Source organism: Pungitius pungitius, chromosome 13 (assembly GCF_949316345.1).
Source record: "Pungitius pungitius chromosome 13, fPunPun2.1, whole genome shotgun sequence".
Lineage (NCBI taxonomy): Eukaryota > Metazoa > Chordata > Actinopteri > Perciformes > Gasterosteidae > Pungitius > Pungitius pungitius.
This window is the reverse complement of record NC_084912.1, coordinates 12,145,711-12,172,770: the sequence shown is the minus strand read 5'-3', so window position 1 is coordinate 12,172,770 and position 27,060 is coordinate 12,145,711. Positions and strand designations below refer to the sequence as shown.

The following is a 27,060-nucleotide window of genomic DNA, read 5'->3' as shown; positions in this document are numbered from 1 at the left end:
TAACACCCAAATTAACAGATGTACTCTAAATCCCCTCTAATCTTTTTCCTCTCGCGTGAAGTGGATGTCTCAAACTGACAGGTTTTAACGATGCAATCTCCCCAAATATAGCTGACGTCCTACTTCTTTTGAACCAGTCACCCGTTAGCGCTGGAGATTCACATTGACGACACAAGGGTTGGCAATAAACTGCCTTGATGCAGACAACAGAACAGCAGCCGCTCTGTGAGGATGTTCTACATGTCGCGTGAGGACCAAGCATCTGTTTGAGTCAATGTATGTCCAACAATTTCCGATTAAGAAAAACAAACCCTATAAATAAAGAAATCTAGACATTTTCTCATTTTCTTGTTGAACCCCATCATCACTGTTAATTGCTTTTAATTAACCACATCACTTTCATTTAGCATGACCTCTGCCGTGTTTCCAATAAGGAAATCTGACAAGTAGAGTACATCGGGACATAAATGCACGTTTGTGGCCAGATTTGTTCTGCTCAAAGACAAACACTGGGAGAAGAGAAGGATACCTTCTCTCTGTTGGAGATGAGATAAACAAATTATTGGACCAGATTCTTGTTACTTTTGGGTGTCTTTTGTCGCACGCAGCCGTAAAAATGAGAAATCTTGTATTTCCAGGTACAGCTTTTCAAATGTGTGATAACAGGTTTGGTGTAAAAAAAAAAGTGTATGGTATTCATTCAAGGCTGCTCTTGACACTTCATACTCAGCGCGTTTCCTTTGAGTGCTGTGAAAATACAACGAAGGTTTCATGAATAATTCTATTCCGTTGTCAATCTCAGGAAATCTGTCAGTCGCACCTATGTTCATTTGATAATTTATCTTAACGTTTGGATTGACACGTTGCATTTCTGGAAGAAGAAAAAAAGCACACCGGAGCAGTTAAACAATCCAAACTTGATTGTCCAAATATTGCTGACTCTATAGAATGGTCCATATTTTTCTTACTCTCAGAAGTTTACTGAGTCCTTTTCTCTGTTTCTTTCAGCAAACTCCAGTCTTCTGGGAGGAGGAGGAGGTGAGTAAACACCTTTTTGTTTGCCTTTTTTTTTAATCATCTCATTGCTTGTTCCCACGGTATTAAAGCAATTGAAGTTGCACTCATCAGATCTCACGCGGCGCATCTGCATTCTTCTGCGGCATCATCGCATACTTGAGTGTGTATTTCGCTCAGAGTGTCCGTGTTAAATGTGGCCGATGTGAGACCAAAACATTAGAGCGCGGTGCCGCCGTGCACCGTCCCACACTGGGAGATGGTCATTAATGTAGCGGCCTGCCGAAGAACATCATCATCAAAGCAGTGAAGGAAATATGAGGCAGCCGACCGTGGTTTGGGAATAATGGGCTGGGAGGTCCGGTAGGAAGCGACTGCCCAATCCAACTGTTTCCAGAAATTTGACTTTTACAGTGACATGATTGAAATAATCATTCTTGGCCGAAAATGCACCCAGTTAGACATGGAATGTTAATTGTTTTTCTAAAGGGGATTTTTGGAGGAAATTCTGTGACAATGAAATAAGGTCACTGCTTCAACTCTGTCTGTTTATCCATTTGTCACTTTGACTGTGTCACTGTCCCATGACTCTTTGCACAGGCGGATCACACATTATTACAGTAATCAGATCTGTTATGTCTCTCCCAGAATTACTATTATAGGAGTTCACCTTAGCTTTCTTTAATGATGCTAGTCAATCAAGTTTTGTTTTAGAAATTCCAAGTTTGTTCTGTATTGTTAGATTCTTGTAATCTTTTAACTAAAAAATACATTTCGACATTCACAGGTCTGACTTTGCATCTTTTATCCCTGCCACAGAAATGGGATGTTTTTTTTTAAAATTCTTGGCATAAAATAGGACTCATCTGAGGCGAGGGCTTTGCATAAAGCAACAGTGATTATGCAGCAGAGGCGATACTGCGTGCACATGGCATCCCTTAGAGTGTACACGGAGCCTGCTGAAAACGTGTTCACCTCCAATCGTGCCACCTGGAGTGGCCCCTCATCCTGTGAGATCCACGTTTAAGATTGCGAACTTTCCAGCCGTCGTTGCCTAGCACTGCAGGTTCCCAATCTGTATCGGCGACGTGGAGAGGCCCTCAGAGCACACCCATCCAAGAAAAAAACCTGTGATTGAGATCGTGGGTCACCAGCCTGCGTCTTCAAATCTAAGCCGTGCCCGTTAAAGCAGGTATCCTGTCCTCCTGATTGGCGTCCGTCTGTGCTGCCGTCGACTCTCAGTATTCATCGGTGCCACCTAGAAGAGAACACAAGAGGCAATTTACTCTGCTATTATGTTTTCATTATTGTTATTTGGTGGCAAGTCACCCTTTCGCAGTTTCCGAGAATCTTCAAAGACGCAGCCTGGTTGATTGATCCAGGTCATTCTTCGACTGATTATGGGCGCTGAGGTGTAACAGATTGACCCGCATGAACGCAGCAGGCAAAAAAAGGTGGTTTAGGGAGCGTCAACAATGGAACGGGAGATGTTTTGTGTCATTTATTGTCGTACTTTACAGGAAAACATTTTGAGTTGATTGTGACCGGCAGCTGTGTTTATTAACTCTAGAGGAATTCTAATTGTGGCGAGTGCCTTTTTTTTTAGTTGAGAGCAAAGGCTCCTTTAATTCTTAGATGACTTCTGGCAATGCTAATCCTGCCAAGTTTCCAGCACAAGATACAAGGTCAAGCTACTGTTAAAGGCTAAGACTTGCTTCTTCTCGTGCTGATAAAAACTACGACGTTTTATTATTCGTGGATTCCTTTACAGCTTGCTGTTATTTTGGCTGCGCTAAAAAGAGAGCAGCCAATTATAACCAGAGAGAGCTTAGCATTATCAGTCTATCTAGCTGAAAATGTTTCTTTTCCTCCCGAAAACAAAGCTCTAAGCTTTTTGTCTTTTATCTGCACACCACCAAGAGGGGCTTTATCTTGCAGAGTCTTTATCACTCAACGGTGGTGGCTGAACCTGAAAAAACTGTCCTTTCTGTCCTAACCCCGGCCCTCCCTCTGTGGTTTGGCATGTGAAGACCTCCCGCTTGTTGTGAGGATAGATGTGAAGAGGAGATGTGCTCTCATAGAGGGCCTGCCTTATCTCCCAGCTGTCTTCTCGGGGCTCTGCAGAGGGGCAGCTCCACAACGGGATGATCCATCATGTTGGCCTCACGCACCTGAGCCATGTTTAGCTTGCACACTTCTGGGGGGTGGTGCTCCCACCAGTCGGTGAAGGCTCGGCAAAGTCTTTACTTTATGGAGGAAAAGTTTGGTTTACCACCAACCGCTTTCTTTCTCTCGGCCTAGCGTGCTTTTGAGGAATTTTTATTTTTGGAGAAAAGTTTCTGTATATCATTAATTCAAGATTGATGGTCCCAACAGATGTATATCTGGGGGCGATGGTGTTTTCAGACAGAACAGTGCAAGGGTGGAATTAAATGCAATTAAGCCCTCTGTGAGATTTTTCCGGTAACCAAAAATAGATTATTATATTCCTTGCATTAGTTAGGGGTGACAGGAAAAGGTCTAAAGAACATTCTCATGCCCTGATGCTCCATTAAATCCTTAGAAATCACTGATGGGAATTCTCTCTGGGCTGTATGTGTTCAGTATTATCTACACAATGGGGTTAACCAAAATAGCACTGTTATCTACGTTAGACATGTTGGTCTCTGTGGGATTTCATACATACAAAGAGGGAAATAACAATGATCTCTGATAATGGCATGCTAAATGAGGCCTTTGTGAATAGAGGCTAATTATGAATTTTAGCAGGTTGCTTGTGTGATGTGTGTCACGGCATGGCTGGATGCTGGCACGACCTCAAGAGAGTAGACCTAATGTAAACATCATGTTGTCTATCTAGTCAATCCCCCCCCTTACCCCCCCTCTCCCCACACGCCCAATTCTTCACCTTCTCACACCCACTGACACATGCACACTGAGCCATGCGATGACTTCATGAAGGCCTGTGTGGCCCGAGGGAGGGAGCTCCATTTGCCTTTGATGTCTCCATCCAGAAGGGGAATGAAATGACTATTAACGTTCCAACCAGAACCGTTGCCCATTTAGCACCCGGCTTTAACTGTACCGCCCCAAACCAATCCTTCTTCGCGGGTCGGGCCTTCTCCTTCTCACTCATTGGGACTCATGCGTGGCTTTTTAGTACTCCTGAGCCCAACCTCGCCAGCCTTTGTCATTGCTTGCATAACACGGGCTGGAGTGTGCCCCCCCTCCCCTCCCCAGCTCTCCTCCCTCACCACTGTCCTAAACTCTGGTGTGAGTCATAGCGAGTACCCATCACATTCTAATGTATGAGATGAATTATGCTCGCTGTGATTGTGTCTGCCCTCGGTGGCGCTCATATGCTTCTTTGCCCTCCTCCGTGACTCCAAATGGCATTGCATGCAGACTCGCGGTGACGTGACGGGGGCGATGCTGAGCGGCCCTGCGTACATGCCGAGGTCTGTAAACCACTGGTTGAACTAACATCAGGAGCCCTGGCCTCTGGGTGAAATGTGAGAACTCCTGCTTTTAGTACAATTTTCTGACTACAGAAGCACATCATCGATAGGATGGCTTCCTAAAATCGGCGTTGCAATTTCATCAGGGACAGTAACTGCACTACTGGCACCTCCAAAAGCGTGCTCCGGCATGCAAAGAGAGTAAGGAAAATGTGTCCAGTTTGGGCCATGTTTGGATAATCCCTTATCAAGATTCTTAAGTGCTCCGGCGCGCTTATCTCTATCTGCATTCGCTATGCAAAGAGCTCTGTTTTCTTTTCCTGTCACCTCCAGGTGAACCATTATCCTCTGTCTGGGTCCTGCCCCCAGCTTGTTTATTGAGCAGATTGGCAGGGACAGGCCATGGTGTTCTGTGCTGTGGGAGGGGTACCGGTCGCGATAAAGGAGGGTGTCGTGTGAGGGCTCGGGTTTAGGGGGGGGGGGGGCCTTATGTCCCCGCCACAACCATATCAGCTCACAGGAAGCCCCAGAACGCCCCTATATGATTAATCACTCAAAGGTGACATGTTATTCTCATAACATGGATTGCACACTATGCCTGACTGATGGTTCTTAGTTCACAGATGGTAGTACACGACATTAGCATAACTTATGACAGAGATAAGGTATTTCCCCATGGAGTAGCCTAAATAATGTAAAATGATGAATTGAATGCAGAGATTCCTCAGTCAGCCCGGTACCGCAGGGATTCACTTATCTGCTCATATTTAGCGAGCAGTTAGTTACACCCTGATCTAGGTCCACCTTGTGTTTGTGCTGTAATGTTCCATGTGCTTTTTAAAAGTGTGTTAGCGGCGGCAGGGTTATAAATGTGCATCTTTTCTCCTCTGAGGGATTGGCCCTGCTGCTGGGAACTGTTTACGACGCAGCATAAAGACATTTGTATCTTCTTTCTCTGTCGGTGTGATTTAAGTATGTTCACTTCATCTTCCTCATTTCTGTAGCACGGGGCTTTGCATTTGTGCTCTTTGTGCCATCTTTTCCATAGCGCCATTCAACTATGGGAGTGAGCCCCTGGCATTTTAATAAAAAACAAATAAATACAAAGACCTCATTTTGATTGGCCTCACATTCATATGCAGAGAAGTCATTCTATAAATTGCACCGACTTATTAAAATTCTAAAACAGCTTTCCACTATTTACACCCCAAGTGCAATGCACTTTAAGTTATGCATTAACACTGTACGGTACCACTCAAGGGTTGCCCTGCCTTCATTAAGTTGTAACCCAGGATTCTGACGGTATAATGTGCCAGAAAGAAAAGTACCAAATCCCATCTATTTATTGTCTGAAACAACAAAGTTTATTATGTCCGTGTCGGAGGGTTCCGCCTTGTTGACAGTTGCCGTGCTACATATTACAATACCTACAGTTATGTCAAGTGCATTGCCATCCAAGTGGAAACATCAGTTGTTATATCGAAAATGATCATGATGTACGGGATGTTCTTTGCCCCCATGCTGTCAGATCATTTCACACAATTATTACAGATATTACGTCATTTTGAGGGCATTCTACTGAAATTATCAGCACAAGGTCATGGTGTGGACTGCAGTCTGTGGAACCCAAATAGTAATGGAAATTGCATGTCAGGGTGATAGCTCTCTCTAATGCCATCCCTGTCTCCCCCCTCCTTGTCCAATCAGCAATGATGGATGGACTAATTGATACAGAATGATTGGGCCATTCATTTGAGCCCACAACAGTGGGTTCCATATTTAGGATTAGCATTGCATTATAATGAGAAGGGAAGAGGAAATGGCCAGGGAGTCGAGTAGAGACTAGAGGAGAAGTAGGGGACAGCGTGATGAAGAGTTGTATAAAATGTCGCCGAAAAAAAGAAAAACCTTTGAGGAAAAAGGCGCAGAGCCACCAGGAGCGGCGGTAACGGGACGGGCCCGCTGTGTGATGTCAAGCTTAGGAGCATTTATGGGGGAGAAGAGAAGGCCTCATGTCCTGCTATCCTTCCACGTAGCCTATGAATCATTCATCCAATTCGCCGTATGAATCAAGCTGCCGGCCGTCGCCCGCGGCAGCCATGTCGTTTCCTCGTTGACGGCGTCACTCGGTCTCTGGCGCTGAAGTGAGCGGGTGAGCAAAAGGGCCCGAGTGTAAATGGCGCATATCGGCACATCAAACCGCACGTTTGCTCTGTGTGTCTCGCTGTGGTGTGGCCCGCTTTGTTGATCTAACCACGACTACTCCTCAAAGAGGCATCCCTCCTCTGACTCTCTCAGGGTCGCCTTTGAAGTAAACTGTGTCGTTTTTTCAAACCCACTCGGTGTCGCTGCGACGTGGTTTGTTCGTTCGAGGGAGCGATGTTCGGCCTCCCGTCATGTGACCAGTGTGGAAATTTGACAAAGTGAACCTTTACAATTGACAGTTTCCTGTAAAAAATGTTTTTTTTCATGATGCCAATCAAAATGTCTTTGGTGTGGGAAAAAGACTTGTTTACAGGATAGATATAATTTTATTTGTTTTTCTTAAGCCATAAAGAGTATTAAACAGTGCTGCTTATAGCCTTTCTGAGCTTATGGTCAATTAAAAATCTGAGGCTTAGGAGAATATAAGGATCTTAATCTTTGTTTTAGAATTGCACAAGCGATTCTCAATAGCCTACCTATTTCAGTATGATCTTTAGACTTGCACATGGAGGGGTCATTCGAGGGGCAGGACGTCACTCCTGCAGAATCTCTCCTACCGTTTATTGAACCAAAGGACTGAGAAAGTTTGGGGCCTTATCAGCTTGAAATGCTAGCTCTGCCAGCTGCAGCTCTAAACCTCGGGGCGGTAGCCAAGCCTCGAGTCTTATTTTGGATTGAAGCACAGTTTTTGAAATTAACATAAACTACTACACAATCAATTCTTGTAGTTTTGAAAAATCTAGGTTTCTGCATGCAATCTCTCTGCTTTTTGCAAAGATGTTTTCGGGTCTGCAAGGGAACAAAAGAAGAATACTATGTTTATGTGTGTGTATATACATTATTTATATATATTTAAACATCTGGAATCATTAAGTTTAAAATAAATAGATACAGTGATGTTATTGGGTCCTCGGGGTAGCTGCTGTAAACAAACATATTGCATTTGTTGGTTTTCCTTTGTGTTTGACCTCTGCAGCCTCTCTTCCGCTCTCCCGCTTTCTCTCTTTATCTCGCTCTCTTGCTCTCAGCGGAAGCGAAGCTGGCCTTTGACATCAGTCCCGTACCATATTTTGCTACTTATTGCATGTTATTTCTATTTTATCTATATATATTTATAGCAATTTCAGCGCCATTCACATGCTTTTGTATAACCAGGAGTACGCACCTCAGCTTAAGGAGCCACCTTAAACGGTCTCTCCTCATTGTATAAGTGAGAATACCACCACAGGGTTCAAGAAGGGGGCAAGAAATGTGTCAATTTAGTTCTCTTCCACACTGCATCACACATGACCTCCCTCCCACCACTGCACACCAAACCCTCCTCCTCCTGCACCAGCATTTCTGGGTCAGTTGCTGAGTTTTGAGACAACTCAAAGCATTACCAACCTCAATGTCAGAGTGCATTTGTGTCCTGCTCAGGCTTTATTGTGGCTTTTTTGGGGTTAGATCCTGCACTCAGCCTGCCAATGTTCTTTTGCATGCATGTGTCTTTGTGTATTGCGTTGATGTGCTTGTGAGACTCTGTGTTTGCATGTCTGTGTGCCTGAAAGAGAGAGAGAGAGAACGTGACTGTGCACACATTTACTTGCATGTTGGCATGCATGAATTTGTGTGTGTGTGTCTCATTGTGGGATAACTGGATGCTGAGCTGTCTTGTCAGTTGACTCAGTGGTCAGTTTGGGTCCGGTTGCCCCCAGCGATGCAGGGTGGATTGATGGGATCCGACAGACGGGAACAGTTCTTTGCAGGGCACTACCCCATCCCACCAAGTCTCACCAATCACATCAAGGCGACGACAAGGACATCACAAGAGGCTCGGTGAGCCCAGCCACATGCTCACGAATAACTCTGAGACAGTTGACATGCCAAAATAGAAATCATACAAAACCGTGTCATTTTCAAAACGTTTGCTCCGATTGCGCGCTGCAAACATTCTTGCAATGTACATATTAGGAAGACAAGAAGACAGGTTGGACAAAAGGTGGACCACAATTGAGAAATACACATTCCAACCAACAACAAACGTGTTTTTCTTGTGTACAGCTTGAACACAGCACGTAGCCACCGTAAAAACCTAGTATGAAAAAATAGTGCAACATCAACACCGATGCTAAGGGCATTGGTTTTACCATGCCCTCTACTCCCTGCATTTAACAGTTGGGAATTAATTGTGGAACCAATGGAGATAAATTAAGGAAATTAGTGGAGCCCAATAAACAGCACTTTAATTTGGTCAAACTAATAGTTTTGGAGACATCTGGTTGGTGGCTGTTTGGTGTCCCTTTTTGAATACGTTGAGACAAACCTACTATGGTGGCCTCATGCGAACCAGCAACAAACTGTCAAGCTTCCTGCATCTCTCGTGGGGCAGCCTAGTTAGCTGTGTCTGACAGGCCGCTCGCCTCCAAGTGAGGTTTCTGCCCAGGGACGCAGAGCGAGCTCCAGAGGAAAGCTGTCATCTTTTTGTCAGACCACAGGGAAGAGGAGGAGTTTGTCTCTCTCTCTCTCTTTCTCTCCCTCCCACTATTTATCTTTCTCTCTGTGTCAGCCTGTTCCCCTGGTGAAGATCTTCACTTTCCCACTGCCAGTGTTGTGCTGCTCTCAGCCTTACAATAAACAGGCGGGTGTCAGAGGATGAAACGCCAGGCATCCCCTAGGTCCCGGGCTTGTCGCAGCGTTACCTCCTCCCCCCCACTGTGGCCTCCTGAGGGCCACAGCAGCCGTCCCAGTATGCGAGCTGAGTGACACCGAGACAGCCAGTTGGACTAAGGTGATAGGCGCCCCGTGTGTCCTTCCTTAGGGAGTGATGAGCAGTTTCTACCGCTGGGATGATGCCCACCACTCCACCTAATCCTCTTTTCTCAGACACTTCATTATCACCCTCACACTGCCGACAGAGTAGGTGTGCGCAGACGGATCTCTGAGGATTGGAGAGAGAGAAAGGGAGAGAGAACGGGAGAGGGGGAGAGAATAAATGAGGGAGGTAGTATGAAGAATGACAGAGGGATGCGCAGAAGAGAAAGTGTTGTGGAGGTGGGGAACAGATGTCAGACGTAGTGGGCGGGAGTGAGAGAAAAGCAGTTCCCCTTTTTCCTTTGAATAATCATGTATTTTCACCACAGAAGCAATTAGCAGGCAAAACTGCCGAGGAGCCCGTGGGAAACCGGTCCTCTCTCTATCCAACGCCACACCTTACGCATTAAATGTATTCCACCGCCTCAGTCAAATACTGAGCACGTTGTACTGATGTCAAAATATCACTACCAAAGATGCCGTCCATGTCTATTTGAGAGAGCTTAAAAATGAATAGAGTTTTCGGTGTATGCGCTCCTTTCTGTGTCTGGCATATGCAGGGGTGTGCACAAGATTAATTTCTGAGTGGGAGAGTGCAGCGAAGCTATTTGAGCCCACTGAAACATGTTGGCTCTCCACTGTGAGACTCACATTAGCACATGCCATCCTTGATGGAGGAGCATACTTAGCAGTAATAATGGGCATTATAGGGGGTGGTATCAAGAAGTTATTTTCTCAAAGCTCTAATTAAGCTTTTTTTTTGCTGTGGCTTTGGCGCGGCACTGACTGTCCGGAGTCATCGGCAATGCTTTCTAAGCCTCAGATAAACGCGCTGCTTGCCAATCAGTTTGTTCTGGGCCTCCCATGTGCAGGAAAAATAAACAAGTTCATCAAACAGTGTGAGACACAGCTCCTCTCGACTGACTCCAGTGCCGCCCCCCCCCCCCCCCCCCCGAAGAAACAGCAATCAGCTCAGTACCATAGGGAGCCATTATGTTTACAGTCGGTGGGTGGATGGACCGGAGCTCACTGGGAGAGATTAGACCTTTGAGACCAGCTGGGAGATTCCCACCACCAGCCAGGTCCACCTGTGAAATTGCAAACAAGCCCGAGTCGCTTCCCCTGCGCCTTCGTGGCAGATCAACACCACACTGACACATTCCCGAGCCTCAACAGAGGATCAGGGGGGGCGGGTTTGCCAAAATAAAATAGCCAGCTCGTATATGCGTGGCAGCGTGACTGTTTTGTTGCCAGAGGTCAAACACAGCTGTAGTGCGGATGTCTGACTGAATCCAAAGTGAATGTGCTTGACTCTTCTCCCCCCCCCCTCAAGGGTCAAGATATGGGAGGGTTGGTAGTGAAGCAGTTGACGGTGTTGCCATTTCTCCAGCAACTTTCCTCTGAAGCTCTTCCTCGATTGTTGATCTATCTTCTTAAGCCTTCGCACGCAGGTTCCCCTAAAGGTTAGGCCCCGCGCGCTGCTCCGAAGGGGGCCGCTGTAAGAACACGGCGTCGGCGCACCCCACGAGTCTGAAGGGAAATCCCGCCGGATGCACTGTGCCTGTGAGCCTCAGCTGACTCACCCTGCAACGTGCCTCTCCTCCTCCGGTGGGCAGCGCGGGGAAACCTCGCCAGGCGTGACAAACAGAATGGCAAAACATGTTTGGGGCCAAATGAGGTGTGAACGCGGACAAAGGTAGCAAATTTGTTCCGTGGCGTTTTTGGGGGGAGGTGGGGGGGGGGGGGGGACACGTGTCCCCTGCAGACATGTGTCCCCCCCCTCAAACTGACATGCAGACGGTGGCACGGGAGAATATTTAAAGAAAGACAGAGAGAGAGAGAGAAGTCTGACGGCCCGCCGGCCCCCAGCTTGCTTGCGCACGGGATTCTTTGTAGTGCTTTGAAAGCGTTTGTGTGGGTGCACTACACTGTCTGGAGCCCACCTGAGATTCGTCGTGCCGCACGGTACATTTTCCAAGCACGAGCTCAGCCTGCGGAATAATTGTTCCGTTTCATCGTCCCCCGAGAGTCTGACTCTTCTTTTTTTTTTTTTTTTTTTACCTTCAATCCAACTCACGAGTGTCTAACTCATATCTGGGTGTCTGCGTTCCCCCGCGTTCTTCCCGGACTGTGGATGCTCACACTGTATCTGCAACCCTGAGACTGGCGCGCAGCTGTTAAATGTTTTATTTACTGAGCCTTGATGAGATAAGAGCAGAGTGTTTTGGAATATCTGTCTGAGGACATCGGCATGTCTCTCTCTGTCTCTGTCTCTGTGTGTGAATGTGTATGCTTCTTTTAAGTGCTGATGGGTCATTTGGCATCCGTCTCCCAACGCCTAAATAGACTTTTGGAGAAAGTCATAAACAGCAGCAGTCAACGGCAGGGCTAGTCTGAAAGGGGGGATAAAAGAGAAAATCCTCACAATAGCAACTCACTTGAATCGTTTCCACAAATGGATTTCCAAACTTTTAAGTGCGTTGCTCTTTAGCCAGGAGCTTCTCATTTTGTAGTGCTGGACTGCTGTGTGTGTGTGTGTGCGTGTGTGTGTAAATTGCATTGTTTTACTCCCTCACTTTCCCCATGTGGGATTGAGGCGGACCAGTAACGGAATCAAAAGGGCCAAACTGCATGGAAAATTAATCTGCGCCGGGTGGCTTGTTAATTCTCCGGCGGGCCTCCTGAGGTGAATCACTCTGGATGCGGATGCTGCCTTTGATCATTCACAAAACACGTCGCAGCAAGGTCTGCACTGGCACCCAACAGATGGCCATTAAATCATGCGTTTTATTTTACTGCCGCTTTTACATTCCTGCAAGATCTACGTGCTTTTATTGCTGCCATTTAGGACGGCTACCACGCTGATTAGAAACACGCAGAGGCTTTTTGTGAGCGCGCCAAATAGACATGAGGGAAAAACAGTGTACACACCAACGTTGCATAACTCTAACTCGCCACTCTTTTCCCTCCTCAGGCTGTCTGTTCGTGCTCAGAGCAACGCAGAGGCGTCGGCGTTAGACAGGATTAGCCTGTGAATTTTTATTGATCACCCGAGGTGCTCTCGGTAATCTAGCATGAGTTCTTAGCATTTATTTTTCTCGGCATGGGAAGAAATGTGTTTAAGGTGTACACTAAATCACGTAATGAGCAGTGTAGTGTTCGCCCCTCCGAGGAGTGCCCCAGTTTCAAGGCCATCGAACCCCACTCAGCCTAGTCCATCATCTGGGCAATAATAACAGATTTCTCACCTCCAGTCAACTGTGCTTCTAAAGCCAGTTAATCTTAGTGTCAGTTAGCATCATGGACGCAGAAATGCCTAATTACCTGCGCATGACTGGCTACTGAGCAGAACAGGAAATCCACCTTAATGATATTTCTGGTAAGCGTTTAAATCACTGACCTCCGCCGGCTACCTCAGTAAGGCAAGAAACAAATGGTCACATCTCCACCAGTCGATTACAGTTTGGGTCTTTAGGCGTGGAAGTGGAAAGCTGCAGGGTGTGACGAGGACATTTGTTGAAGATAATGAAGAAAATGTTGATAAAGAAGGTGTAAGGATGGCGCATGCATTCTCTCAGCAAGCCGAGCCAGTGGGTTTGGGATCTTTTATGAGATCACTTCCACGGCGTTTCTTCAACATCACTCACAGCAGATATCCATGACTTCTTTTCATTTGTTCCTGAGGCTTGTCGACAAAGCAGAACTGAGACATCTATTCCCTTTTCTTGGCGGTGGGACATAAACTGTTTAAGGTATTTTCACCAGGCTGTTTGCATCCACAGTTTAGAATCATGGGCTTGTATTCCTCTAGTCTTAAGGCGGATGTATGCGCGCCGTCCTCCTTAAACCAGTGCCGGTTTGAATATGCATATATTTGCATCAAATGTAAATCTTTGTTGCAGTTCAAACTGCTGCAGAAAATGTTCTGAAGCAAGCACCCACACAACCTCCTACATCAAATTGTTTTTGTTGTTATTTTGCAGCGAGAGCTGAGCTGCAACATGTACCCGTTGCCGCTCCTTTCATATTAACGGGCTAGATGAGGGACAAAGGCCGTGTATTATATTGGCATGGGGGCCAAAGTTCCTGACATGGCAATTTGCTGTCTTTTCTTGTGGGTGAGTGGTGACAATAGGCTGCTGTGGACTCAAGCGGGTCCCCGTGTACTGCAGTGTGAAAGCAGCTTGGCTTTTTGCCCTAGGGGTCAATGCTCGGATCTCAGAGCCACCACTGATGAGCACTAATCTGGCCTCCTCGGCAAACACAAGCCTTTCTCTGTAACCTTCAAGCCGTGAAACACAATTTACAGAGGTGGCGGGGGGTCGAGGGGACTGTGATGTCAACAAGCGCATGGGGGAAGGGTCTCAGAGAGTACACAACACATGCACTATCGCAATCTGACGATTCCCTGCTTTCATTCGTAACCTGATTTAAAAAAACGTGTCGACATAAACAAATTGGAAAAGCTTTGAATGTACAGAACCAGCCAAACGTTTCGACACATTTTGTGCCAACTTTTGACTGGTACTGTATTGTTGTTGCAGAAAGTTTTATCATTTTCATGATACGGAGCACGCATAATGGAATAAGCGCTGAGCAATTATCAGAGATTTTGCTGATAGGAGAAATAAGCCGTGCCAGGAAAATGTGTATAATCTCATGCACACCAGTTTAACAAGCCTGCACGGAGTACCAACTTTACCAAATTAGTTTTTCTAGTTGCTTTAGACCGTCGTAAAGATGTGCTAGTATTATTCATTTTTTGAGCTTGTGTCGCAACTTGATTTCATTACATCATTTCTCATGTTTTCTCCTTCCACGTATGCAAATAAGGGGGCTCCAAGCTTGGCGGTAAACCGCAGTTTGATTCAGCCCCATTGGGTTCCACGAATGCATCATTTATTGCAGGTCTTTTTGTAGATAGATTCATGTGCAAGGTTTTTTTGTTTCACATGGGTCATGAGGTATTTAAATAGAATTGAAAAGTGGTGTCATTTTAAATATGAACAAGTAATGATTCTGTAAGGACATTTTAATACATCTCTTAATTAGATGAATAGATTTGTCTTCATAAATGTTTCATTTAAATGCAACCTACTACTTGGAGAAGCCCTAAATAAACATACAACATGTTCATGTTGCAGGTTTTACAATTGTGGCGCCAGCAGATAATTGAACACATATGTGTTTTGTCTTTTTCACACTTACCATTTTGGTGAGGGATTTGTGTTAACTCCTTATTTAATATTCATGGGAAAACCATGCACCTGCACATTTCTTTACGGACCTGCACTTCCCTCTTGCAGCTATACTGAAGTTGATAAATTAATAATAATTTAAATGGTCCATTTAACCCAAAACACAGGGCAGGCCTACCTGTGTGATGGTACCAATACTTTGCAGTAATTCCTGCAGGCAGCAGATCAAATTGATCCCCTCTCTGCCATCAGGAAGTTTTAGTGCTGCTGTGTGTGTGCTCAAAGCCCAGTTTAATAAAGCCAGCCGGTCACAAGCCGTTAAAGAAGAGGAGAACAACAAATAAACAGACCAACTCTATTCCTCCCTTCCACCTCCTTCTGCACCACTACTCCACCCAAGCACGCGGTGAATGCTCTGCACACTGCAGACAGCCCAGCATCTCGCCGTAACCGGCTCGGCCCTTACTTCGGATAACACCGCAGGGTTCTCCCCCTCTAAGGGGGCCTTGAATGTGTGATACAAATGCACAAAATATTCCAATAAAATACAAACGTTTGCCACTATAAAACACGGACGTGTTTATTGCTGTGCATAAGCATGGGGGTAGGAATGTTCTGTGAGGCTGCCGCCCCAACACCGAGCCATCAGCGAGGCAGATTGATGGTGAGGGGCCTGGCCAATGGAGATAGAGTTCATCTCCTGCAGCCTGGGATATGAAATCTAATCACACGAGTGCCAGGTGAGGGAGGGGTGCAACCACAGATGAGCCTCTAGCGCACACCATGACACGTATTCAACAAATGGCGAGGAATTTCTCTCTATAGGGTAGAGACGGGCGATAAGAAAGCCGCAGACAAGAACTCTCTTGCTCCACAGATCTGTCTTTCAAGGGGAGCAATGAGAAATGGAGTGAAGAGAAGCAGAGTGAGAAGGTTAGCTATATCCTAAAATACACTCAGTAGTCCAAAATGATGAATCTTCTTGACCTCTTTTTTTTCTCGCACTGTTGGTTCTCCATTCTCTGATTGGAATTGTGACCTTCTGATCTGTTTCCCTCTCTGCGCTCTGCCTGTGTGGTCAGTGAGGGGCTCCCAACATCCCAACGCTTTGTTACAAGTGAGAGTAGCAGAACACTTTGGTCATTGTATAATTTTATTTATTAACACACACAAAGCCCCCCTATACACATGCGCTAACCCAAGGTTCACCGGAGGCTCAGCACAACTGCAGCTGTTAGGGCTTCAGTCCGGAGCACTTCATACGATTTTAGTGCTCTTCAGTCACCGAAGCACCAGTCTAGCCTACTCTTATAGTATTTGAATCAAACAATGGGAAACATCACTGCACTTCCCACTATGTGGATGCTGTGCTACATTTTACATTTAGCTTTTTCTAAGGTGTAGCCCATTGTCCGTGGTGAAGCAGAAATACTAAATAAACACTTGCATTTTATATTCCCGTAAAACCTCAGTATACGTTATGTTTATATATGTTTCAGAACCTTGTTTTAATACAAGCCGCAATCTCATCAGAAGCGCATGGCACGTGGCTTATGTTGTGAAGCACCATGGGTAGTTTTTAAAATTATGTTATCACGTAACAACCCTAAAACTGCCCCCAAAAAAATCATGATTGATGACTGACCAAATAGACATGTTTGTGATATGTTTGTGCACAGACGTGAGCTCATGAAGGTAGTTCTGTAGTTGATGATCTTTTAAGACACTGAATTGAAAACCCACCACCCTTGATGATGTGATTTCAAGGTGCTTGTTCACACGATGCACTTCAAGAAATTATGTTTTATTTGCTAATGAATATGCCAGAAATTCATTTTCAATTATTCAAGATGTGCTTATAATTAGAAATGTGATCAATGCAGAGAAAGCACTGAGTAATTTACACAATTATCTTTGGTCATTAAATTTTTTGTTATTTTCTTGCACACTAATTAAGTGTTAAAATCTACTGCTAAATTGGGAAATGCAAGTTGTTGCACTCTTCCTAACTTATATTGTAACATTTTATGTTAATTTTACTTTTGCTAATAGTATATTCAAGAATGTAATTCCATTAACATGTCTGAAAGCAATTTTGAGTCCAATCTTTTTTTCAGTAAAGCAAACTGATTAACAAACTGTAAAGTGGAAAGAAAAAACAAGTTAATATATTACAATCAATTTAAAACGAATAAGTAATGACACATTTGGGCTGGTTGGGGTCAGGAATAAACATTACAGTGTTTTCTGTGTGCTTGGATTTAAAAATCTGTACTTTGAACTAATTATTCCTATAATTTATAGTAACCCCTGGTTGTAAGCATATTCTGACTTATGAAGTTGTTTGAACCACTAAACCCAAACCCATTGACATCCATTACAACAAACTCATTAACATCCATTAATACGGTAAAACTAAATCCCTTCATGAATTGGACTCATGCTTTTTAATATATTTTGAAACATCTTATGATACCAAAAAAACAACATGTACAGAGGCACATGAAAAGTTTAGAAGTTGCCATTATTGGACGTTCAATAATGGAACTTTGTCCTGAGGTTTCTGTATGAGATGTTATGAATCTCATCCTATGAATATTATAGTAGGACCGCAAGGCTATAAAAATGCTGGAAATTCCTTACTTAGCATACAACTGCAGGAAAAAAATAATGGGTCAGGACAGTGGATTTAAAAACTTTATTCCGGTCGTTGAATAGCTGGCTACAGGCTGCAGAGGCATTATTCAGACTACTCAGTTAATGAGGGAGTAATCATTGTGACAGAAAGGCAGGGAGAGGCGTTCAAAGTGAGAGATGATCAGGAAATGGAAGCCACCACTAATCTGTTGTGGTTTATGAATGCAATGTTTTTTTGTTGTTGTTCTTTGGGAATTCCTAAAATTTACAAATGAACGATGCACCACGAAGGACTTCTTTGCACTTTGATGTTGTTCAGAATAGTTTTTTTTTCCCCCATTAACCATCAATTAACGACAATCGAGTTGTTTAGTGTCATAATCGAGTTGTTTAGTGCCATAATCTGTTGGGACTTCTGGCAGTGAAACCCAGCCTAATGTTAGCAAGCACCCAGCACAACCGTAAAACCTGTTAAAGTAGCACAGCAGCGGGTTTGAGGTTTATTCGTTTGAACAAATGTGACGACGTCTCAATACGCAGACCAAGCTCTTGCATCTTGCCTGCCACCGGCCTTTTAAGGTGGACCATCTCTGCTCTCATTCAAGAGACCGTAAACCGCTCTTCCTAGTTTAGCTTGGCCTCCTTATGTTTCATTTTTCCTTTGAACTGTCGACTATTGAAACCCCTGATGGGAATGTCGGTGCCGTAATGGACGCGGCTTGCTCCGAGTTGCGATGTGTGGTGCTCGACACCTAGTCCTCTTCCGACTCGCCAGTTGCTATATAAAGAGCCCACAAAGTGAGTGAGTGTCTGAGGTCGTGAGAGAGTCGGCGACCTCTTCACCTGGTCAGAGACGGAGCCATCCGATGTCTCCTGCTGGACACGTCTCTATCTCCTCCGCCTGTCCGGCATTCCTGCCCCTCACCGGCCATCCGCACACCCTCCGGGCTCCCGCTGGACTGACGACACCAGAGCTCGGCTGTTGTGCCGTGCGTTTGCCAACAGGGAGATTGGTTTTCAGCCCTTGAAATTTCAGGCCATGGATGATCAATGTTGCAGCTGGCCTGAAGGATCTCAGTGAGAGCGCAGAGAGACGCAGAGGGGTGAGGTCAGGGTCTTCTCCCAGGCTCCCTGTGGTGTGTTTAGGGAAGGAGAGGACACTCTGGGATCACTCTTTCCCCTGACAGCTAGGGTTTAGTCTTTAACGCCGGCCTGATAAGGCCAACCACCCGGCTTGATATTTTTAGATCGCTACCAACTGTTATGAAGCTAGAATGTTCATTGTAATATAAAACTTGTTTTATAGTGCTTGGACCCCCCCCCCCCCCCTCCCCTCCCCTCCACCAACAAATTCCCATTAACTAGTCTTGTCACAGGAGATAAAATAGGAGAATCTGTTTTAGCTCAGCCATCTTATACGTTCACCCCCCCCCACACACACACACACACACACATGGGCTCCCATACACACACACAAACACACACACTCCCACACGTTTTTTTTCCACCTTTCTAACTGGAATAAAGCGGAGCGATTTCATGCTTTCAGCTTAATAATGGCATTATGAAAAATACCATTACCCTCGAAAGGACACTCCAATGCTTGGAAGCGGGTCAAGTGCTCATTTCAATAGGGGGCTTCGGTGGAGTTGTACAAAACATCACAAACAGCACCGTCGTCCTCACTCGGCTGTAAGAGCCATTTAGGACCGGGAGAGTTCAGTTGAGCAAAGACGTATGAAATGGTCATTGTCAGTTTTGTTTCCGATGCACACTGGACCAAAGCAGCCAAAGCTCCTAGACAATATTTCTCTTTCTCTTTTCAAGCTCTTACCTTCTTTTAGTCTCACACACTCAGCGTGTATAGGTGCTGGAGAGACTTTGGTGAATATGGCGTAGTGGAAGCTCTTTGTTTGCTCAGGTGCGGGTCCTTTACAAGGGGTGGATAATGGAGGAACACTTTAGCGACAGATGCTTCCTCTTCATCTCACTCCTCAGTGTGACCTTCTCAGGAGCCAAAGAGAGGGGAACGGAGCACACGATCACTTTAACCAGCCTGGCTGTCCTCCATCCTTTTTCACCAAATTTCATTGTTTACATGGGGGGCGTTATATATATATTTTCTGACTGACTAGGACCTCACAAAGGGTATAATGCGGCCTGTTGCTCATGTCACCTGCAGTCGTTAGCATAAATCAATAAACCTTAGTTTGGCACAGTTAATGAAAGGTCGATGCATGTTCAATGAGCATCAACATAAACAACCTCAGACCTGGACAATGGCAAATAGAGACATATTTTTAGGTTGCTGGATGCACACTTTTCCAGGAGTGTTTATTAGTTATGGGTCACCTTGACAGTAGAAGAGAGGATGGAGGGCAATCAATAGCTAAGCCAATAAGGAAGCAAGAGGCTAAGGTTAAGAGAGTAATCCGTGATGGTAAAGCAGGAAATCTATAAAATAAATGATTTTTTCTTCCCCATTCCTGCAGGGTGGAGGAAGCTATTTATCGCAACACGACTCAGCAAACACTCTCCGGGTTACACCAAAGTGAAAAAGGAATGGACAGAAACTATGCAACTCAACTTGAACACTTGGCAATTTGTGGGAAGCAGTACAAAAAGTTGTTATACCACGTCTTTCTAAATGCTTCACAAAAGTTTTAGCAATAACAATGAAGGTGGCGAACCTGCAGAGATCCACGGCTCCACTCGACCTCGCCATGGTTCAGATAATAGTTTGCTGTCTGGAACGCAACTTCACTCCTATCGCTCGCCTAGCTTGTGAACATATTGACACATTTCCTTCAGGAATTGGTAGAGACCACATTTGCAATCCATTAAAATAAAAAATCTTTTATGTGAGAATTACAATACACTATTTACTTGAAAAAGGTTGAATGCATGACCAGAAGTGATGAACCGTGCATTATTATTGTCATAAAGCTGTATGAATGCCTATAACTAAAATAATGCGGTGGTATAGGAAAATTATATCCGGTCACTGTGTGTTTCCAATTAAAACTTGCAGATGAAGAATCCACTCTGAATTAATAGATGCATAAAGTAGCTAAAATACTAGCTTTTCTAAGCTCACTACGTATGAAAACAAACACGTTTTACAGAATATTAGCAGCGACGGTTCAGCAAAGCGTCCGTAAACAAGGCAAAGAAAGAAGACTCCTTACTTTTGGGCATCAAGTACTGTTTTTTACTCATTTGTATGGATGCATATTGTTATGCTAAGTTTTAATTGAGCAGCAGGGATGCGGCACTGGTGTTTTTTTTCAGCAGCATACGTTAAGCGTCTCAGCATTTGAAGTCTGACCTGTCAGTGAAAGCAACAAAGCAATGTTTTCCTCAGTAAATAATTAACAACGCCATTTCCCCCCCTTTGCTGCGCTTGATGCATATTGATAGAGCCGCTTTGTTCCCTCATCCAAGCACTCAGGTTTCTTCTGTTACAGGAACACATATTCGATGCATAATGGCCATAGCAACAGCTTGTTGGAGAAGCTACAGAATTGTTTTCTTATTAAATAAATGGTGGACGGCAAACCATCGGGCCATCGTTACGCTGCAGTCTGGAAACAACACTTTGTTTCTTGCATTTGGACTAAGTATGGATGTGGGATGACCAGACACTGTTTTTAAGTTCACATTGACCACTGTCAAATGGCTGGTTAAAAAAAAAAAACACCACAAAGAAATGCTACATCTGGACATATCAACAAAAGCACAATGGGAACCAGGTGAATGTTCTGGGTGTCAGAAATGATTCATTGCCTCTTGTAGGAATGTGCACAGTTAGATCTGCAGACATTCCCCCCCCCCCCCCCTCATCCCATCAAAATCATATAACGGCACTCTGACAATTACGTGTGCCTTCAACATATCCTCAAACTGAAAGAAATCATCACGGAGTACCAGCGTGCCGGCGTCGATATCAGTTCTCTGGGTAGTAATTAACGACTCTGAAATCACAACTGTTGCACAAAAGAACTGCTTCTTTCTCCCGTCTCTGTCACGGGGAGGGTGACGCGTGCTAGACGAGCCTTGTCTCGCTGGCGTTTAAAAAAAAAACGGCTGCTGTCTTATCCGGCCATTGGCATGTGTTTTCCATTTTTCTCCCGGAGCAGCGTTTTGTTCCGCGGGCTGAGTGACCGGTCTGTGGCGGACTGTCAGCTCGCGTCAGTCGCAGCGTCAGTGAGGGGCTGCTGGGTGTCTTTTCTCCAGTCAGCTCACTGCCTGAGATCGCTTCCACTCCAAAAGGCCTGAGCTCTCAAACATCCCATTATCACCTGCTAAGTCAACCCGAAACTTTTTGAGGCCAGTCTGACTTTGTGCATGTAATTATTCTCTCTATTGCTGTTTAAACCTAAAGACCTTTTATTCCCCGTAAAGGCAATTTGCAAGGTCATAGAAGATTACTGACTTTTTTTCACAGCTATTAGCAAAGTCATTCATATGAAACAATGATTTAGACTTAAAGTCTGCTTCTTTTCCCATTGAGTTTTTTTAATCACTACATATCTGTATGATTTAATTCACTCTTTGATTTATTTTAACACATTTTTAATGGTAGAATATCGACTGCTTTTGTGACGTGAATTGAACAGGGGGCCTGAGATGTTGTGAAGACTGGTTCACTGTTATGTTACAGAAGCCCTAAGGGATATGCACCTGTCAAATGGATTGTAACATCAAATATATCTTTCTTGCAATATATAACCTCCCATGCAGGGCCTGTTATGTTGTCATGCTTCGCTCTTTAATAGCTACTGAATTACATTAAATGATAACTTAGAATTTGATGAAAACCAGGTCTTACTGATTAGTCAATATAATTACATACCATCGTTCAATGGAAATTATGAGCTGATATAAATTGCTATCAATATATGGAATTACTTGTGTCAGGTTGTGGCCAAAGTCCATTACGACCGCCCTCATTACATAGTAGGCAAGTAGGTTTTTCTCCATTGATGAAACAATCATAAAACCATTTTCAGACACGGATTAACAATGTGTTTGGAGGATTTACGTGCATTATCTTCATTAAGCAGTTAGACCTCTCCATTATTGTGAAGCACAGAAACGCTTTAGTTTCCACTCCACCGATCCCAACTAAGCCAGTTTCGTACAACCAGGCTTTGCTTCTTACAGAACACCTTGTGCGTGAGGGAGCCTCCAATCTACTTGTCACTGCTCATGTTTCTCTCATTTTGATCTCATTGAAAAAAGAAATGCTTTACAGATGCTATCAGCCGGTTGACACATGATTTCAAATGATGCTAAATGACCTCATGGGCTGATGTGTCTGGGGGTTAAGCAGGGTTGTCCCGATCCACCTCTGACACCAGGGTCATTCATAAGGTTGTGCTCCAGGCACTGCTCCCTTGATAGGGGTCACTGAAGGGGTCATCCTCTCTCCTACTTTAGTTCCATCCAATTAAAGCATCAGCTGCTGAATCAGTGCCTGGTGTTCACTGGAACATTAACTGTGTACATTGATTGGCAAGTGTGCACTGAGTCACACAATGACCAGGTTGTGTTTCTCTCCTCCACCAAAAGACATTCTGTTGCCACCTCTGATGTGGAAGCTTTGGTAATTGAAAAAAAAGGGCTCTGGTAATCAGGTGGGCGTCGCCTACTGCAAAATATGAGGACGCCCTGAGCCTTTCCGGGTGCTTTTAGCCTGATATTAGATCCCCTCTCCTGGCTGTGATGCTTTCTTCAGTGCAGGTGAGGGGTTGTCTGGCATCACTTTGGTGTGATTTCCAATCATTCACTCGATTTACAGACCATGGGGGAGGCACAACATGTTATTTCTATCCTTCACCGAGGCACATAGTGTCACAAAAAAGAAGTGTGTATTATTGTCATCAGCTCAATCATTTGTGGAAAACAACAATGTAAAAATACTAGAGCTGTCATTCAAATTCAAATTAAATAATTAAATAACTAATCTCACATTTTGAAATTCATTAATGGCGTTTGTGTCAGGGGTCAAAATACAATGGAAGTAAACAAAGTCAACTGCGTTAAAACATCACATTGGTCGGCCACAATAATCTCTTTGATTAACGACAACAGCCCTAGAAAATACTGATTGATTTATACCACTGAATTTGTAACCTATCAACGACTTAAATGTCTTCATGTCAAGCCCTGAAGAACGTCGTACCGAGTAGGTGAACAAGAATGACTATAATCCCCTCGGTGGAAAACTATTTGGCATTGGCTTTAACAAGCCAACTCTAAAACTACCTAATGTTTCTGTCTGGTGACAGCCGGACATCACGAAGCATGTGACTGCTGTACCTCTTTGTCCGTGCGCATGGCATTCAGCTTCTTTTGCCTCGCACTTCTCAAGCTTATTTAAATGAACATTTGTCATGTATTTTAGAGTAGCCTATGCACCCAAGCTTTTAAATGCAACTTCACAGAGACTATTCTGTTTCAGAACTGGGACAACACCCCCACCCGTTTGAAAATCTAATTAAACTAAACTAGTTTTTATCTGTTCTAAATGACTTCAGAGAACCCATTCATTATGCCTGCCCTCCAGTCCTGTCACAAATATACTCTAATATTACCTTTATTTAATAAATAGGTTACTAAATGCTTTTTTCCCTCTTTTTGTGTTTGTCGGCTCTTGTGTTTACTTTGTTGCAGTGAATAACATATTTCAGCCCTTCAGCACACCCAAAGATGGGACTCACTCCCTCATCCCTTCATCGTTGATAATGGACCTTTTAATCCAGCTAGTTGTGAGGCCACCAATCCAATAACACATTTCGCTTTAGCCACCATATGGTGAAAGTAAAACCAAGCGATCAATGAAGGGATTCACACGTTGCCTCCAATATTTTGCCTGCTGCACTGCAACCATAGCAACAGGACTAAGACAAATCCACTATTTAGTGAAACAACACAGGAATCATCCTTGGATTTGATCATCTGCTTTGCTCCGTTCCTTCATTTGCCCTCTGCCAAGCTTCGGCAGAGATGATCTTTGAGACAGATAGGAGGAAAAGAGAAATGAATCACTCGCCTCATACCTGTTTTTAGCAAATGCAATGTGAATGGAAATAAGAATAGCTGCCTGATGCCTGGCTTGTCTTTTGCTCTGCAGAGACGGAGTAAGAATGTGCATGTGTTATTTCTGTGGAGGAAAACACTAAAGAGGGGCTCAGTGGCAGGTTATTGGACTTTGTCAGGATGCGCTGCATGTTAATTGAGTGGCAGGCACACATAATCCGAATGTGATGTTCAAGAGGGGATAGGTTTTCCACGGATCATAAAGCTTAAAATGAAATTAACAGGTATATTTTTGTATTTTCTCTGTAGTGTTGAAATACCAGCATTGCTCAGTCTTGAATAGACAAAAGCCAGACTCAAGCATTTGTTGCTACGACACTGAACAGTTTAACCAAGCAATTTAAACGTTGTATTATAACGACTCCCATTAGAATACTAATGTCATAATTGGTTATGCCAACTTGGGAAAATACATTGACTGAGTAATGTTTGGCTTAATTCTGTATTTTTCATGGATAGTCAGTTAACAGGAATGGTCTGTAAGACGTGTAATCTGTTTACTGCATGTTCACAATTGTGAATCAATTCGTTAATCATTAGTTATGGAGCTAGCGGCAGCTTCAAGTGCGCATTAGCTTTGTTTACATGGCATTCCTCAAAACGGTGGTTATTTCATGCATATTTTTCATGTTATTTCAGTTCTCATGTTTATTGCAAAATGATCACGTTACATTCCTCATTCCTAAACTCCAGTATGTGATGTATGCATACTTTTACCCGTTTGCAGGAGAGCAGTTGTCATTCAAACGATTGGTAATTGCACTCCCTTCAGGGATATTGGCTGCACAGTGCACGTCGTGTTTAACAACAACACTTCAAGGTTAACATTTTCTGTGATTGAGAAGAACTGGTATGTATTGGAATTCTTGTCTTCCATCACTCTGCATGCTCCGGGGATCCCCGACTAATTAGAGCGATGGCGATGAGGCGCCGTGGCACCTGACAGAGAGGGATGGATACTCAGGAAAGAGATCATCTCAACGCTGACTCCCTGCTCTCTCAGGCTGCGGTGTGGAGGCCACACACTGCTGATTGATTTGCATTGCAGACTGCATGGACGTGGAGAGGACCTGGCGAGCTTTCCAGGCCGTCGCTGTCTTAAACCCTGCATAATTGCTGGCTGGAGGCCCAGTCTATCGCTGACATCCTTTCATTGTTATGGGACTGCCAGGAGACATGACCACCTGACAAACATTTGAGGCTGCTTCAAATTAGATGAATAAGTCATAGCATCTTACTTGTAAATGGAGTGCTGAGCAGCCAGTGAAATTTGTCAAAGCTTTTTTTTATCTCCAGCAAAAAATGTGGTTGTTGTTACCGCAAATACAAAGTCATCTCGAGGATGCCATTTCTATTGGCTACGGCCTGGTGTTGTTGAAATACTACTATTCCCTCTACTATCACTAGGGCTGTTTATTAAGCACTTTCTGTAGAAATAAGGATTTTTGTCCTCTCAATTGTATCACTCTAGATACAAAAAGCTCAGCTTGGATGACAAGCTGAATCATTGTTTTGTGTGCAGTGCCTGCAGGATTGAACTGAATGTTCCTGCAGAGGGGTCATAGTGATGGGAGAGGCCAGCTGAGGGGGTGTGTAGAGGGCAGGTATGGTGTGGCCATTTGGTTTGGGATTTCAATGCTGATACCGACACGTTATACAGTCTATTACAGTTACTGACAGCGGTTCCAAACACATGGCCTCTCCTGTGTTACCATATGGAAGGAATTAGTATTCTCGTGTTACTGTTTCCCACTATATATTTAATTCGAAAGAATGCAATTACACGATTTACACGACACTCTTAACCAGCAGACTTGCTTTTTTAAATAATTTTCCTAACTGGAAAATAAATCAGATTCTCTCTCAAATCATCGCAAGCTTTTTCATATTTTGAGTAGTTTGAGTCCACTCTTTTCAAACACTGGGAAGGCAGAATGAAATATTATTCTCATTGAGTTTTCAGGGTTAGGATTAAATGTTTGAATGTGATATGTATATATGAATTTTTTATTATTGAGCACACAGTAAATATGCTATACTGTGCTAACTTTGACATGACATTTATAGTTAAGACAAAAGCCTCACTTGTTGTTCTGGTCGACTTGTTCCTGCTGCATACCGCTTACCGGTGGTGAAGTAGTCGTAAAAAGAGCAGTATGGAAAGCAGTTGCTTCTAATGACCTCCGGTGGGTGTCGTTTTGTATGCCAATATTTTATTATACCAGTTATATTTTCAGCAGCATAACTATGCCCATATCGTAGATCAGGCAATGATGCATGACCTAATATATACAAACCGGTTCCAAATCAAAGCAGGTATTGATAAATCCAACTTCTGCAGTGGTTTCTACATTATTTGTAATATAGTACCGTCAGGCAGTTTTGCTTCCAAAGTTCCTTTAATCTTGTGGTATAATTTCTACTCCTTAATGCCATTATATGAACATAGGTTCTTCCTAATGAAAACGGTACCAACTCTGAGCTATTACTGTGAGGAATTGAGCTTTATTTTCTGTCTAATTTCACGGACTAAAGCAGACAAAGTGTCTTGCTTTGGCATGCACACTGGCTCCAATGAGTTCTAATAATAGGGCAAACTGACTCAGTGGTGGAGCAGGGTCGTCCTTCAATCAGAGGATTGGCGGTCCAAT

General features: G+C 44.1%; 1 protein-coding gene across 3 annotated transcripts in view; it reads left to right on the top strand.

Moving 5' to 3' along the window:
* macrod2 (mono-ADP ribosylhydrolase 2) overlaps positions 1 to 27,060 on the top strand; it is a 343,095-nt gene that overhangs the window by 98,739 nt on the left and 217,296 nt on the right. For all 3 annotated transcript variants that reach the window (XM_037466486.2, XM_037466487.2, XM_062566512.1), the window contains one exon: positions 1,009 to 1,038. In XM_037466486.2, coding sequence (XP_037322383.2) covers positions 1,009 to 1,038 — 30 coding nt within the window. The remainder of the gene's footprint in view (positions 1 to 1,008; positions 1,039 to 27,060) is intronic.